This window comes from Biomphalaria glabrata, chromosome 2 (genome assembly GCF_947242115.1).
Source record: "Biomphalaria glabrata chromosome 2, xgBioGlab47.1, whole genome shotgun sequence".
Classification (NCBI taxonomy): Eukaryota; Metazoa; Mollusca; class Gastropoda; family Planorbidae; genus Biomphalaria; species Biomphalaria glabrata.
The window spans coordinates 10,794,323-10,811,288 of record NC_074712.1 but is presented as its reverse complement, the minus strand read 5'-3'; the positions used below and the strand labels follow the sequence as shown (position 1 = coordinate 10,811,288).

Genomic DNA, 16,966 nt, shown 5'->3' with positions numbered 1-16,966 from the left:
GGCAGATAATGTAAAGATTCTCAGTAATACTGAGTTTAAAATATGTAAATATTTGAATGACTTTAGCATTTTATTACGTATTTTCTTTCGATGCTTTACAGTTTTTAAATGGGGGGTGGGGGTCATTTGAGACCCAAGGGAAGGCTAGCTTGAAGACGACGAAAAGAGAATCCGAAGAGAACACCAGGCAGGCAATGGCATTGTCTTCGTTTGTTGTGGCAACATATTTAGGTCACAACCTGGTCTGCGTGACTACGCGAAATACTGCACTCAATCTTTGGACTCCAAAAACATTCGCCTCATTTAAAAAAAAATTCGCCTTATTTAAAATCTTAATGAATCTCTTTTGATAACTTTATTTAATACAGTGTTCGGACGAGATCAAGGAGATTCCGTTCCAAGTCAGTGTCATCCATCAAAGCTAAAATGCTTTTTGTTTCTTATATCATTTTATATACTATAAATAAATTGTGCAATTTTGATCAATATTATTACTATTAAAGAAACCACAAAACGTCTAAGATTGGCAATGCAATAAATAATCCTAATTGAGTTTTAAGTTCTACAATTTTAGTTATCGTCTGTGGAAGCAGACGAGCTCATTGGCTATGACTTTAGAGATGACATTAGAGATGACGTGCAAAGAATTATACCTATAGCTGTTGCAGGTGGCCGTAACCAGGTTAGAGCTATTGGAGGTAGCGGCAGACGTGAGTGAAACCAGCTGATTCATTTACCTGTCTGCATGCAGTCAGAGACAAGGTACGAAAGCAAATGAGAACAGGATGCATTAGATCCGACAGAGAGGGGGGGGGGTGCATACTGCCCGGTGATGAAACAATTGCTCAGCTATGAGTGCCCCCGTACAAACATAATACACTCACACGTCTGTCCCGCTTAGAAATGATAAAAAAATAAAATGTGTTTAGCGTAGCACTGACATCAGCAATATGCCTGACAAGATAGGAATCGTGATTGTCGCGTGGCTGAACCCCTGGGGGAGGGGGGGGGGGAGACAACATTGGAAATCAGCTGGAAGAATTTCAAAAACTTTTGTGAAGATATAGAACACTTTTAATGTGAAAACCAAAGCCTCTAAAGTTAAAACAAAAGCCACTAAAGACAAAACAAAATCCTCTAAAGTTAAAACAAATCCTCTAACCCAATCTCAAAGCGTAGCAGACGATCTTCCTATCAAATCGCCTTTATTTGCCGCTAACCAGTAATCCATTTTGTTTTGAAATCGATTTGAAGTCATAAAGTTAAACTCTAACGCTTTCTCCATATTTCAAATTATTTTGTGCTACAAAAGGAAGATCTCAGAAAAATGTGATTCTGCAGAGCTAAAAAGTGTGTGAAAATGCTTATTTATATTTATAGAAATAAAAACAGCTTCTCAACGCATCATTCCTTTTTGTACACCGGATACACCAAAAGTGTTGCTAATTATAGTTTTTTCCGCCATGTATGAAAATCTCGCAATTAAACAAACACAGGATAAAACAAGTTTATCATTTATATTTCATTCTACAAAATTAAATGTACTCTTAATGTTCAGAAAATCAGTTATTAACCTTTTCGTGCTGATTGTTCTCTGTCTGTTGCTTTTGGCTAAAAGGACACCGTCCTTGAGCCACCTGACCTTGGGCGCTGTTCCGTTAGCTTTGCATGTTAACGTAATGATCCGGTAACGCTTGATCTCTTGGGGCCCCGTCAGGCTATCTATGATAGGAGGCTTCTTTTTCTTGGCTGGTTTCTTTGTGGTGGGCGGGGTCTCATTGCTGATCGACGAATCTGGAGGAATAAAAACAGAAAATTATTAATTGAGTGAGCGAAAAAAAAATTTAATTACATATAATATCTTTAACATATGTTTACAAATTGTCTGGTTTTAGAAGTTAATTGAATTACAACCATAATACAGACGGAGCATGTTAATAAGAGACGTAAACTCTGCCAAGTCAATGGGTTTCCTACAGTGGCGTAGCTAGGGTGGGGGGAGAGGGGGAGAATTTGAAAATCCCCCACTTGAGGGGAGCCCCCAAAATGAGTGTTTTTTTTACATTGAATATTAAATATTACTCAAAATGCAGGGGCCCCCAAAGAAGTCAAGCCCTCCCCCCGGGCCCCCAAATGATGGCGAATTCCTAGCTACTCCCCTGGTTTCCAAGTTGATTAAGGCAACCTACAGCACTAGGGAGAGGGGATCACTTATTGTCCTAGCATATGGAATCAAAACTGTCTTTCTGAGTATTTAATTAGGTTGGGTGTTTCTGTATTGATTTGATAACTACAATCGTTGAATTTGAACACACTTCATTAAACTCTGAAATTACTATTGCTGTAAAGTCAGTTCATTGGAAGTCTTCCTCTCATTGGAGGAGAATTTATCGGATGTGAATTCGACTGTACATTCTGCCTTTTATTAAAAGGTAAGTCGACATGACAGACTAGATACAGGCTTCCTTAGAGGTCTCAACCTCAAGGAACTGATATTACGATAGCGCTATTTAAGGGTTTGGGCCCATTATCTAGAATCCTAGATTGTTCAAAGGGTCAACTCACTCCAGCTGCCCTGTAACGTTTGATTTTCGCAGGCGTTTGAAAAGAAGCGATGAAACTGAGTGGACGGACTCTATGACCGGACCTCCCTTTGAGTCCTCAGCAATTGGCGCGTCTGTTCATTCCACGGTCATAAAAACCTACAACTTCTCACAGGATCTCTATACTTTCAGTCTGACAGACAATTACTTTGTTGTAGTTCTTTATCGGTATGGTACATGAGCAGTTCATGGCTGGTAATTTATTTAAATCAATTTTTTAAATTGATATAAATGTGGTTATCCCAATTAAGCATACAAAAAATTGAAAACAAATTAATCTTAACATTACAGAAAACAAAATTGTATGTGTTGTGGATGTATATGCACTTTACAAGGACATTCAAATTAGGAACTTCACTGAAATAATTATTATATTTTTTTTGTCTTGCTTTTTAATCAGCGTTTCTCAAAAGTTGAGCTGTGAGGACTCGGGATGAAATAGTTTTATTTTCATAGAGCGCCTCCTGCACTCTTTGCGCAAATGATACAAAACTTATATATATAATATAATAATTGTAAATTGGGGTCCTGCTGTCTCGGAAGACAATGGATGCGCCCAAATGCGACACTGGTTTTGGTTTCGTGATGAGTCGAGGCAGAATCAGGTGTGACTAATCAAGCCAATTCTGGAGCGGCAGAGTTTGCCACAGTTCGTGCATGTATACACATCTGTTTTAGGGCTAACTGATAGGTCAGCTTTTTTTCTTTCTATTAATTAGGGGTCGATTCCTTGCTTTTGCTCTAGGGCGAGGATCGTGCTGCCCTATCTTGGGCTTTCCCCCCCCCCCCCTAGTTCATTGATGCTTGTGGTTCTCATGTCTCACTTGCAGACATCTATAAAGGTTAGTCTTGTGCGGCCCTTGTGTCAGACTCGCTTTGTAAGTTCAGCATAGAAGTTGGCATGTGGATGACACGTCCGAGCCAGCGTAGTCAGAGGAGCATAGATGTTGTGCTTATTGGTCCGTTTCAAAACGTCTTGATTGGAGACTCGATCCCGTGTGGAGATGCACATTATGCGTCGCAGGCAGCGTAAGTGAAAATTATTTAATCTATGCCCTTGATATATATATATATATATATATATATATATATATATATATATATATATATATATATATATATATATATATATATATATATATATATATATATATATATATATTGACCATCTCCGACTACCATAAACAAGTGTGCTCAATATGCAAGCATTTATAAACTAGGATTTTGGTTGTCGCGCTCAAATTGATATTTTCACAGACACGCTTGGCGAGTTATGCCTATACCGCAGAAGCCTTTCCAATTCGTTTTGTCAGCTCAGTGTCATAAAAAAAATCTACATTCCTTTCCAAGTATCCTAATCTCTTCATACCGATACTGCTAGCTCCAGAGGAACGCGTTTCTCCGATTGAGAAGCCCTGACTATAAACACTAAGAACATGGCACTTTTGTTCGTCCAGTCTCTTTCTCTCTCTTCCTCTTTTGGGAGAGGGGTCGAAGTACGACTCTTTGGGAAAGAAGGGGGAGAGGATTGTGAAAATGGCTGACAAGGAAGGGGGGGGGGGGTTGTCATGTTTACAGCAATGGGCATGCACAAACACATTTGCATATATACATTCTAGACATGTATTTTGTTTACATTATGTATTAATCTCCCCTCTCCCATGTGACCTGAGTACTTTATATGTGGTCTAACCGGTATACATCCTGATGTCTATAACCATTTTAAAACGCAGAGTGAAATACTTTCATATTTTTTTAATTCAAGGGGTGTGGTGGCCGAGTGGGGAAGCGCTTAACTTTTGTATAGAGAGGTCTCGAGTTCGAATCACGGTTAAGATTAGAATTTGATTAGGGATTTTGGAACTCCCCTGAGTCTACCCAACTTTTATGGGTACTTGGCTTACGTTGTGAAAGTAAAGGGGCAGTTGGTCGTTGTGCTGGCCACATGAACTGTTCGTTAACCCGTCGGTCAATGAAACAGACGAGCTTTACATTATCTACCCTTAATGGAGCGTAGGGTTTGTTTTTTTAGCTCCCCTCATTCAAATTCAACTGAAGATTCTCTCTCTCCCTCTCTCTCTATCTCCCTCTCCCTCTCCTCTCTCTCTATCTCCCTCTCTCTCCCTCCCTCTCTCTCTATCTCCCTCTCTCTCCCTCCCTCGCTCTCTCCCTCTCTCTCTATCTCCATCTCTCTCCCTCCCTCGCTCTCTCCCTCTCTCTCTATCTCCCTCTCTCTCCCTCCCTCGCTCTCTCCCTCTCTCTCTATCTCCATCTCTCTCCCTCCCTCGCTCTCTCCCTATCTCCATCTCTCTCCCTCCCTCGCTCTCTCCCTCTCTATCCTTCTCCCTCCCTCTCTCTCTTCTCCCTCTCTTTCTCGCACACACACACAGACAAGTGTTGACTATCATTATTTATGGAACCCTTAACGCCCCTGTAGGAAATGCAACGATCTAAAAGTACAAGCCAGAGATCAGATTGCACAGGTACAAACTCTCGGCAAAGTCACTCTTGCAGAGGCGGCTTATAAGACTATTTCTTTAAATAGACGAGACCGTCAGTTACTATTATTGATATAGTTATAGTCTTTGATTTATGACACATTGTAAGAACAGTTTTGTCTTACATGCAGGGCCGGTCTTAGGCCACTGCAACCTATGCGGTCGCAGTGGGCCCCGCTCTTTCATAGGCCCCGCGCGATGAGTACTCTAAGTGTAAATTATTAAATTAAACCATTTTAACTTATTACTAAAGCGTTCTTGGAATTCTCCTGAAATTATTAAAATTTTCTTAAAACTGATGCGATTGTCGAATCTCCTTAAAATTGAGAAAATTGTCATTTCGGGGTGTCATTCAATATGAACAACGCTAATCCTACTCGCGATTAAGCCCCAAAAAACGGCATTGTCAACTTTCATTTAATAAATGATGTAATAATAAGTCGAATTTTAACCAAAACAAGAAGTTCAAATACTTAATTTACTTTTCTAGTCACTGGCATACTAATATATATAGGTCTAAATCTATCTCGACATCTGAGAAAAAAAAAAAGCGAAATTTTGCTAGTCGATAGTAAATTTAAAAAGCTGATCGGAATGTTTATCGGCTTTTTGTTGGAAAACTACTGTACTGTAAAGTAAATGTAAAGTTATTTTGACAGTGATTTTGTACTTAGTAAAAGTATTAATACAATGCAAAGATGACTTTATATCTTAATACCAAATCTTAATTTTCAGTTATTATCCTTATCACAACCCAAATTAGGCCCCGCGATATCCGTTTCGCATAGGGCCCCGCAACCTGTAGGACCGGCCCTGTTTACATGTGTGCCTGTGTCTTATGTAGATCAACAGAATCTAAAAGTAAAGTTCCCTTTTCAGACCTTGCGATCTATGGGGCAGATGATGTGAAGTTCATCTGTTTCTGTGGCCCACGGTTAAAGAGGTTTGTCATGTCAGCACAACGACCAACTGTCTTTACTTTTCACCAACTATTGTTAGGTACCTACTAGAGTTGGGTGGTCTAAAGATCCCGAAATTTAAAATACCGGTCATCAGATGGATTCGAACCAAGGACCACTCAGATCGGAAGCCAAGCGCTTTACCACTCAGCCACCATCAGTATGTAGTGGCTCATTTTTCAAGCTCTTAAGCTTCGTGTTTCTCGATGCGCTATGATCCTATCAGTTGTACGAAGTGAATTAGAACTCGAGGACTCATGCCTCCTTAAGCCGGTACACTAACCACTATGCCAGCAAAGTGCTTTCCACAAAGTATACATAACCTGGCACCGTAAATTTCCTTTTTGAAAATCTGTTAACGAGAAATGCGCCACATTCATCTATTTATCATTAAGTTTCGCTTTTCTGGTGGCTGTGTGAGTGTGAAAAGGAGGAGAGAACGACAATGGGGCACCACTGCTGATTCTCATAACTTCAATCCACATCAATAATTAGCCGGCCCAAACAAAAAAAGTCTCGCATCTTATCTTTCGTCTTGCTACTCATTCGTGTATCAGATAATATATCAAGTAGATAATATATCAAGTAGATAATATATCAAGTAGATAATATATCAAGTAGATAATATATCAAGTGCCAATAGCACATTTGAAATGTTAGCACAAAGCACAATTTACTTGTCCTACTTGCGCAAAACGAGCGAGCGCCACTGCTGGTGCCAAAAATTTGATCAAAGAACTTAACCAATATAATGTATGACAAAATGAAACATTTTGATGAAGTGGGGAAAAAATTGTCTGAACGCCCCTTAAAAAAAGAAGCATTATACTATTGATTTTTTTATGGAAACATCTAAGAACTTAATTCTTCATAAATATTTATTTTTTGTTTGCTCCTGATAATACACTAATGGCCTTCTCCTAGAAGATTGCATGCCACTAGATAGCTTCTGACTGGGAGTGTCTGGTAACAAGAGTTTCTTAAGAGGTCCTCCTCAAAGTATGTCACGCACATGGTTGGGGGGGGGGGGGAGGATTAAAACTATTTTTGTGACATGGAGGGGAGGAGAATGTTTGGTAAATTGACGTCACATCAAACTATGCCAGACACGCGTGACGCCATTAGCTGATGTGCTTCAAGTCAGCGCTGATAAAGGGAGAACATATTTATGCAATAAATATTTATACCCACCAAAAAATGTATGCAGATCTACACAGTTTTTTGAAACATTTACATAAAAATTTGGTCAAGCCGCCTTTTCAATTCTTGGCTAGCTCGATAAACATGAGTGATCTTAGTATTAGGCTGTATTAAAAAATTCTTCATTCCAAACAATAAATGTCAAATTAAGCATAAGTAGTGACCTAGTATCTCAATAAGATAGAGGCATAAGATGAAGTCACCATCCCAGATGTTGCCAAAGACAACAACCAACATTTGGAAACCTAGGGGTTGATTCTCTAGTTTAAAGTTCGTGCGAGCGACACAATGCGGCTGACCATACGGTGTTAACACTGCTGCACGAAGGCTGTTAATTGAGTCTACATTTCTGCTTGTCGACAAATTCAAACCAAAGTTTTAAAAAAAAAGCAACAAAAAAAAAAAAAAAAAGAACCATCGGTAGCAGCTGTGCCTGCCTGGCAAATGTGACGTGTTTTAAATTGGATTTTTACGTCATTTGGGCTGTAAATTAAACAAAAAAAAACTGTCCAAGTGTGCAGACAAGGTTTTCAGTTCTAAATCATTGGCAAAACAATTGTAGCAAGAAAAATTTAAAAATACTTTTTAAAAAAAAACAAGATTTTATAACCGCACAATTACTGCCATATATCATCTCAATATTGCAAAATTTCAGTATAAACAAAATTAATTAATTACCACTATTAATACCCACAACTGATAGGCTAATTTTTTTTTTAAATCGATTCTTGTGCTGTCATCGACAATGGATAATTGTGCAAAGTTTAAACTTGATCCGAAAACGGGAAGTGGGAGAAATAACATTTTAAAAAATTTACAAGACAGAGAGAGAGAGAGAGAGAGAGAGAGAGTTGATATAAGCTTTGTAAATATTATGTACATCTTTTTACATGAATTCACATGAAGCATTTTACTTGAATGGTCCGGATAACTAATAGGGGAAAAATCTCTTCAGCTAGCACGTTGAGTATACATAGGTAGTGACACTAACTGACAGAGGCAGACACCGGTATTTGCAGGTTCTAAAAATAATTGTACATGTATATAATCTATAGCAGTTGCAGCCGAGCGAACTTTAATTTTCGATTGACATTTTCAATATAGCCCAACGTAAAATTAAGAACACTGTGCGGAATGTGTTGGAAGTTTTGGAGCGTAGGTGTTCACTGGTGTGTAATGTCACCTTTTTTTTAAAAAAAATTTACTATTGGAATTTACTGATGGTAGAGGCGTGACAGAATTCTTGTTTTAGAAAACAGCAAAGATTCTTGTGTACCTCCCATTGACGTGTCTGGTCAGAGTTCAAAGTTATTGTTTGTATGCTCCAACACTTTAGGAATAAATTTTAAAAAAAAAAAAAGATAATTGAGAGAAACATGTTGTGACGTGAAACGGTTGACACGAAACTCCCCCACACATCCCAACCCACGCATTGGAAGGAACCCCTTCGCACGCACACACACACACACACATTCCTTGCAATGTGACAACACTTCAAGCACGACCTAAATAAACATGCATAGCCTTCAGGTCACAGCCACCAACCGTAATTGGGCCCTAGTATTGAAGCACACCTTACCGAATGAAATGTCCCACCTCCCAACTATTTCTACCACCACCCCCCTACTTTTTTTTAACGTGTTTGACTTGTGGGGCGTCTTGTCGGGAAAGCCCACCATGTCAACACACATAAAAATAGCCCGTCACCAGATATAGACTAGACTTCTAGTCCCGTCTTATCACGGAATGTGAAATGCTTCATCAATGAACGGAGCGCCATCAGGACATCAGTAGAATTTAGACCTAACTTTTTGTTTGGTAGTAATCGTGGAGGCGTGGGGCCAACGTGTGTGGGTGAAAATAGTATTGCCTTTAGGTGACATGATCCGACAAGAACTATAGGCTTATCTCCCTTCCCATTCAAGAAATAAAGAATCTTACTGTGAATGGCGTTAATCGAACCATCGTATCTAATTATTAAAACTTGAATTTCCGGTTCAATAGACTGTTCCACACAATGAAATAAACATTTGCCAAATTGCATTTGAATAATAAAATGCTTAGTATAGTCTCTTATTAACTTATTCTAAAACAGTTCATAAAAGATGTGAGGTTTTCTTTTAAACCTGTATAATATAGCTTACTAAGCATTTAATCTTCAATAAAAATGTGTTTATATACATGCATCTTCCAGAGTAGCTACCTGTGCCAACGTAGCTATCTACGTTAATGGAGCTACCTGCGATAGTGTAAGCTACCTCTCCCAGTGTAGTATACTGGGGGTTTCAAACGATTTTAACACACATTATATTTTTTTTAAAATTGTGACTTCCTGGCTAAATAAAAAAATAAACGAAACAACAAAAAAATGTAGTTACGTACTTTTTGGCTTGTACATTTCAATATCAGATTCGTGAAGGCAGTTTTTTTTTTAAATCAAATTGAAATGAATGTTTGGGAAACGCTTTTAATTAAAGTGAGTTACATTCAAGGGAAAAATATTGGTGAAAATAAGAAAATTCGAAAATGAAAGAGAGAAAAAAGAGAAGAGAGACTATCCTAGTGGTGCTGTCATAGAGTAAAAAATAGAAAAGAGACTATACTAGTCGTGCTGTCAAAGAGTAAAAAAGAGAAAAGAGACTATACTAGTCGTGCTGTCAAAGAGTAAAAAAGAGAAAAGAGACTATACTAGTCGTGCTGTCAAAGAGTAAAAAAGAGAAAAGAGACTATACTAGTCGTGCTGTCATAGAGTAAAAAAGAGAAAAGAGACTATACTAGTCGTGCTGTCAAAGAGTAAAAAAGAGAAAAGAGACTATACTAGTCGTGCTGTCAAAGAGTAAAAAAGAGAAAAGAGACTATACTAGTCGTGCTGTCATAGAGTAAAAAAGAGAAAAGAGACTATCCTAGTCGTGCTGTCAAAGAGTAAAAAAGAGAAGAGAGACTATCCTAATGGTGCTGTCATAGAGTAAAAAAGAGAAAAGAGACTATACTAGTCGTGCTGTCATTGAGTAAAAAAGAGAAAAGAGACTATCCTAGTCGTGCTGTCAAAGAGTAAAAAAGAGAAGAGAGACTATCCTAGTGGTGCTGTCAAAGAGTAAAAAAGAGAAAAGAGACTATACTAGTCGTGCTGTCAAAGAGTAAAAAAGAGAAAAGAGACTATACTAGTCGTGCTGTCATAGAGTAAAAAAGAGAAAAGAGACTATCCTAGTCGTGCTGTCAAAGAGTAAAAAAGAGAAAAGAGAGTATTCTAGTCGTGCTATCATAGAGTAAAAAAGAGAAAAGGAGAACAAGCTCGAAACAAAAAAAGAGAGATTGCTTTAATATGAACAAGTCTTAGAAAAAGAGTGAAAGAGAAAGAGAGTGGTAAAGAGGGGAAAAAAAAGGCAAGAGTTAGAGAGAAAGAGGGAGAAATGAATGAGAGAAAGTGATAGATTCAGAGAAAGATAGGAAGACTGTAATAGAGAGAATAAAAGAAGGTGTTACACAGAGAAAGAACGACAGGAGAAAGAATGAGTGATAATGAGGTAAAGAAGAGAACACGGCAAATAAGAGAAGAAACAGATAAGAGAAAGAGGTGAAATATATATTTAAGGGAAAAGGGAAAAAAGAGTCGGGGGGGGGATAGGATGAAGAGACAGAGTAAGAAAGCGGAAGAGAGAAGAGAGAGAGAAGAGAGAGAGAGAGAGAGAGGAGAGAAAGAAAGAAAGAGCTAAGTGATAGATTTAAGAGGAAAAGGGGGGAGGTAGGTGCAGGAACAAGTTAGATGGATGTATCTAATCTGGCCACCCGTTTTATAGGTCAGGGTTCCCCTGGTGTGAAATAAAACAGAACAGATGGTCAAGGGAAATGGATCGGGGAGAGGGGGGGGGGGTTCAAATTATACTACTGTGGAATGAAACAGTCAGGACACGTGTACTGTGATTGTGCAGTAATAGAAGGGTCAGTGACATGGGGTTCAGGCAACAAGTTAAATTGATCATAAAAAGCTTGATCTTACTTATCGATATCTTGATCTAACTGGCCAATATCTTGATCTCGCCTCTATCTTGATCTAACTGACCAATATCTTGATCTAACTGACCTATATTTTGATCCAACTGACCAATATCTTGATCTAACCGGGAACAATCGTAATAGAAGGCCCCGACGTCACTACCTGTGGGCAGTTTAGACCAATAGCTCGTTGCCTTGAATAAACGAATAGAATATGAAGAGCTAAGCGTAGAGGTTCCGTAACTATGGAAGCTATTTATCATAACAATACACCATGATGTTATAGCAACCGATGTCAACTAACCTCGCAAACACATTCAAAGCCCTAAGCGATCCTCAGAGGATCCCTTTTATCTGTCACAGATCTGTCACTGCTGCCAAATTATCAGGACATTTCTCAGTTAAAGGGCGACTACAATGAACTTTGTTTCCCTTTAACGAAGCTCGACCCTGGCAGTGCCAGAGAATTCAAATTAATTCATTTCCATATATAAATAATAATAATAAACAAGCAAAAAGACGAAATAAGAAGAGAGAGAGGAAGAAAGAAAAAGAAAAGAGATGAAAAAGATGTAGAAGAAAAATAAAGAGTGCGCAAAAAAGACAACCTTTTGCAACAGAGAGAGAGAAAAAGAGAGAGAGAGAAAGAAAGATAAAAAGAGAGAGAGAGAGCGAGAAGGGGAGGGGGACAAAGACGGTAAAAGCCATTGAGTATTTTTAAGCAGCTTGTTCACTGGTAGAATGATAATACCGAAGGGGAGGAGTTCAGTTCGAATCCCAAGACTAGGAAACTTTTAAATCAATGTCATTATTAACTAGAGCTGCTTTAAATTTGCAGAGCCGCCTAAAAGTAGCGCATAGATCTGCACCCCCCCCTTTTACTGCCTTCCACAAATACCCTTAAAAAAAGAGAGACATCTAGGCCTAGGACCATAACGCACCGAGCATGCTAAAGTAGCAAAAGAGACGCGCTTGACTAAACTATGTACAATGTAAGGAGAAAAAAGTGTTTACTATTAAGATCTACTAATATAACTACACTAGTATCGATCTACTGCAGTACTGGTACCGCTAGGTACAAGCCAACAGCTCATTATCAATTAGGTCAATAATTTGTCATTGTGTTTGATAAAATTGTTGATAGGAGCATTTAGTACGCTTCTGTCAGTGACAAAAGCAGCAGAACTGGAAAAACAGTAGGGGTCAAGGTAATGATATTGGATGATCCAAAGGAGATTGAAAAACTTAACTTTTCTACAGAAGAGCTGGTATCCTTGGTTCATAGTGGGTGTACTTAGGTCACCATAAACTCCCTTAACTACGGTATGTTATCATAGGGAACAACAAATGCTGACCCCAGCTGGACCACCTACCGCTGAATTAGTACTTGAACACGTCAATGCAAACAGCAATCACTGATCACCATCAATGATCACAATCACTTATCACAATCACTGATCTAATCACTGATCAAAATCCCAATCACTGATCCCAATCACTAATACCAATCGCAATCATTAATAACAATCACAAAGATACGTTGAAGTCTGCGCAAGACCAACATGGAAATGACTCGCAACGAGTGTCTAATCCCTCGGTTTGATGAACTGCAGACTTCGAGTCCCAGCAGATGTATGTTGTTGTTTTGTTTTATTTAAATATATCCTAGAACTACATCTCATGAGAGTTTGGCATTCGATTGACATTTTTTAAGTCTTTGTGCTGGCCACGCAATATTATAATGAACAATTAAAATATATTTAAAAAAAAGAAAGAAGTATTGCTGAGCTTTGACCCAGTCCAAAAAAAAAAAAAGCACTCCACTGGAATGTACTTTAGAGTCAAACAACATTTAGAACAATGATTTATTTTAGGAATAGCATTACAAAAATAATAATACATAATTTGGCATTATTTCAGCTCCGGTCCCAAGTCAGCACGCATCCATCATGAGATGAGAACTTTTATTTCTAAATCTATATCTGCAGTCATATTTGTGTCATCTCAACTTATCGCAAAATCTTTGAGAAGTAATTAAATAAGAGTGAAGGGGAATAAGACGGCCGGTTTACAAAGGCATTCATTATAAGAGATACGGTTATGGTTACTGGAGACATAAATGGATAACAGATAATTTTTCTAGGCATATCTTCATGTCTACGGTTTTTTTTTAATTGTACACAAAAAAAGGGTAAAATACGAAGAAAAACGAATGAAACTCATTTTTCTGTTTCTTTTCAACTTTGAAGAATATATAACAAATGCTTAAAGACGAAAGGTCAGGAGACTATAAATATTGTTTACTTATATTTTAGTGGTTTGAAGATATAAAAAAATAAATAAAACGACAAAGTTCAAAAGCATTCCATTTTTTATTTATTTATTTTTTTGGCGGGAATCTCATCGGACATGTAACCCACATACGAACTATATGTTCATTTAAAAGAAGCTGTTCTTGAGTCGTGTTACATCTATGTTGTAGAGTCTGTGTAACGCGAGAAGAGTAGATCAAACGAGAAGAAGGGAAAGTATCAGGATAAGATATGCAATAATTAGACGCACATTGAAAGGGAGACCACTTCAGATTTCATTATTTCAATAAGGGGTTGGTTTGTTCCAGTACGTCGCCATGACAACCTCGCTCCAACCACTTTTAAATAGTGTGATACACATTTTACAGTCAGAAACAAGCGGCGAAAACAATATCATTCACGTCTGAACAGAAGGCGGGAAAGAAGGGCTGGAGATGTTGGCGCCCCAGCATATGTTATTGTGTCTCCCATTTAACGTAGTGATTAATCACAGATGTGTGTAAATCATTCATAAGCCATTAGACCAAGTCCAGTTTTATAATACACATCTATATCCCGGGAAGATAACGCCACTAAAGTATGTGCACACAGCGGAGGAAGGGGGCAGTACATGTACTTTTGTAAAATATGAAAAATTTTCAATTAAAAAAAAAAGGCCAGAGAGAGACAGAAAGCCAACAAAAGCGGCTAAGAAAAGAAGCATTGAGCCCAAGGATGCCCATGATGAAATAGGTTAGTGAAAAGCACAAATGCTGAGATTTCCTACAAAAAAAAAAAAAAAACAGGAGTCGGGCAGTGAGAAAGATAAACAAATATATACCATGATCAGGGCCGGTCCTACAGATTGCGGAATCCCATGCGAAACGGATTGCGCGGGGCCCTGTCTAGGTAGGGATAAGGACAATTAGTGAAAATTAAGATTTTCTATTAGAGAATAAATTCGTCTTTGCATTTCATTCATACTTTACTAAGTAGAAAATCACTGTCACATTAACTTTACGAGCCATCTACAGTAGATAGTAGTTTTCCAACAAAAAGCCGATAAACATTCAGATCTGCCTTTTAGATTTACCATCGACTAGCAAAATATCGCTTTTTTTTAGATGTGAGATATATTTAGATTTATATTTGTATGCCAGTGACTATTAAAGTACATTAAGTATTTGAACTTCTTGTTTTGGTTAAAATTTTTAGTAAATGGAAGCTGACAAAGCTGTTTTTTTTTCTTAATCGCAAGTAGGATTGACGTTTTCCATATTGAATGACACCCAGAAATGACAATTTTGTCTGTTTTTAAGGAGTTTTGCATGAGTTTTCAAGAGATTGTAATAATTTCTGATTTTCATGACTTTTTTGTGTGTATATTTTGTAATTTCAGGAGAATTCTAGGAACCCTTTAATAATAAGTTAAAATGGTTTAATTTAATAATTTGCACCTAGAATTCGCGCGGGGCCTATGAAAGTGCGGGACCCACTGCGGCCGCATAGGTTGCAGTGGCCGAAGACCAACCCTGGCCATGATTAGTGCTATTGGTTTCTTTTCCACTTCTTTAGCCAGAGCGCTACACTACTTTCTGATTGATACATTACATTTTAAAACGTCTGCTAGGCTCGCGGTTAAAGCAATTGTGCATGACGTTTCAATTTTGTGGCGTCCAGACAAAACATGTCGATTTGATGGTGAGTATACACGGTTTAATCATACTTTAGAATGTATATATTAACAAAAAAAAATATATATCAAAAAAGTAAATTCTGTGCATTTATCCCAACGACAGATAAGTTTTAAATATTAAATATGATTACAACAACTATAATTAAATGTCGACTCGTGTTTATATTGAAACCCATTTCTCGATCTGGTGCTAAATTAGACGCAGGTTTAATTTCATTTCATATTACGACCATACGTAGTAACCTCGTAAAAATAGCTAAGCTAATCTAATAAGCCTTAAGGAACACATTTGAGACGCGACGGGCTGGGAGGAGTTTCGCAAGGGGGGGGGGGGGTATGGGTGGTGGAAGGAGCGGGGAGAGCACCCCACAGGCATCATCAAGTTAAGTTTATCTTTTTTAACGCTGCCTTATGTCGCCCTAGTTTCTGGATTCATTTTCAGGTCACAACCTGGGGGTATACCTTCCTGGCTGCCCCCTTTGTCTATCCGCAGGTTCGCCCTCCCAGGATCGCCCGCTGTGAGGTAACCCTGTGGCGTTACACGTAGCGAAAAATCTGGAAATCGCGCTAAGTAGATTTTACAGGCACTAGTGTTAGACGTACGAAGAAATCTTTTTTTTTTTTTTTTGAGCTGAAGTTTTGAAGGAACGGCGGAATACAGAGATGGTTGAGTTGTAGATCTGTGTCTTAACAGGCGCGGGGTATATGTCTCATTAGTAGGAAGTTGTATGTCTAATTGTGTGTGAGCTATATGTTTTATTGTGTGAGAGTTATATGTCTTACACGTGCTTGCGTTATATGTCATATTGTGTGAGATATTGTGAGTGAATTATATTATTGCGTGTGAGTTATAGGTCTTTTTGTGTATATCAATAATGCTTTATTGTGTGGGGGAGTTAGATGTTTTATTGTATAACAGTTTTATGCCATATTGTGTGTGAGTTATATGTTTCATAGTGTGTGAGTTATATGTTCCATAGTGTGTGAGTTATAACTCTTATTGTCTGGGAGTTATACATTTGGTAAGATGGGAGTTTAACCTCTTATAAGATGACAGTAATATATCTTTTTGGACTAAATATCCTAACGGCTGGTAGTTAGATCTATCGCTCTACCTCTTACAAAGAGGCCAAGCTTCCACTTTAAAATCGATATAATGGTTCTTCTGGGAATCCTGAAAGCGTTACATTACGCATGCGTAGATAATCAAGTCTAGTGCTGGTTCATAAATTACTGGGTTACTTACGAAAGAAAAAATAGGAATAAATTGTTATGGGTCAGTTTAGACCTCTGAGAGTAGACTGAACCTCTACCGTAGACGACTTTTTAGTGAATATAGATTTAGAGTAAAGTAGCAGTAGAGAGATATGAGACATTAATCATGAAGTTCATTACCATATAAATGGTCTCAGACGAAACAGAATAGAACGAAGATGAAAAGTCAAATACTCTGTCGAAATGCGAGGACAATATAATCCCAGCCGTTTAAAGTGCTCGTATATTGGTGCTCAAGTTGAAGATCCCAAAATTAAAAATCCAAATCTTCACCAGGATTTGAACCCGAGATTCTCCGCAGTCTCCGGTTCGGAATCAAAAAAAGAGCGTACATTACACAAATAAGAGAACCTAGTAGGCAGTGGTAAAGGGCAATAACGTCTGCGAAGCAACAAAAAATGAAACTAAAATCATCTAAAAAATAATGCCATGGGGAAGCTCGCACTTGGTA

At 38.1% G+C, this 16,966-nt stretch overlaps 1 protein-coding gene across 5 annotated transcripts in view; it reads right to left on the bottom strand.

Moving 5' to 3' along the window:
• The window catches only part of LOC106060204 (pro-neuregulin-2, membrane-bound isoform-like), a 52,896-nt gene that overhangs the window by 19,392 nt on the left and 16,538 nt on the right, over positions 1 to 16,966 (bottom strand). For all 5 annotated transcript variants that reach the window (XM_056019089.1, XM_056019087.1, XM_056019090.1 and 2 more), the window contains exon 2: positions 1,575 to 1,794. In XM_056019089.1, the coding sequence (XP_055875064.1) occupies positions 1,575 to 1,794 (220 nt within the window). The remainder of the gene's footprint in view (positions 1 to 1,574; positions 1,795 to 16,966) is intronic.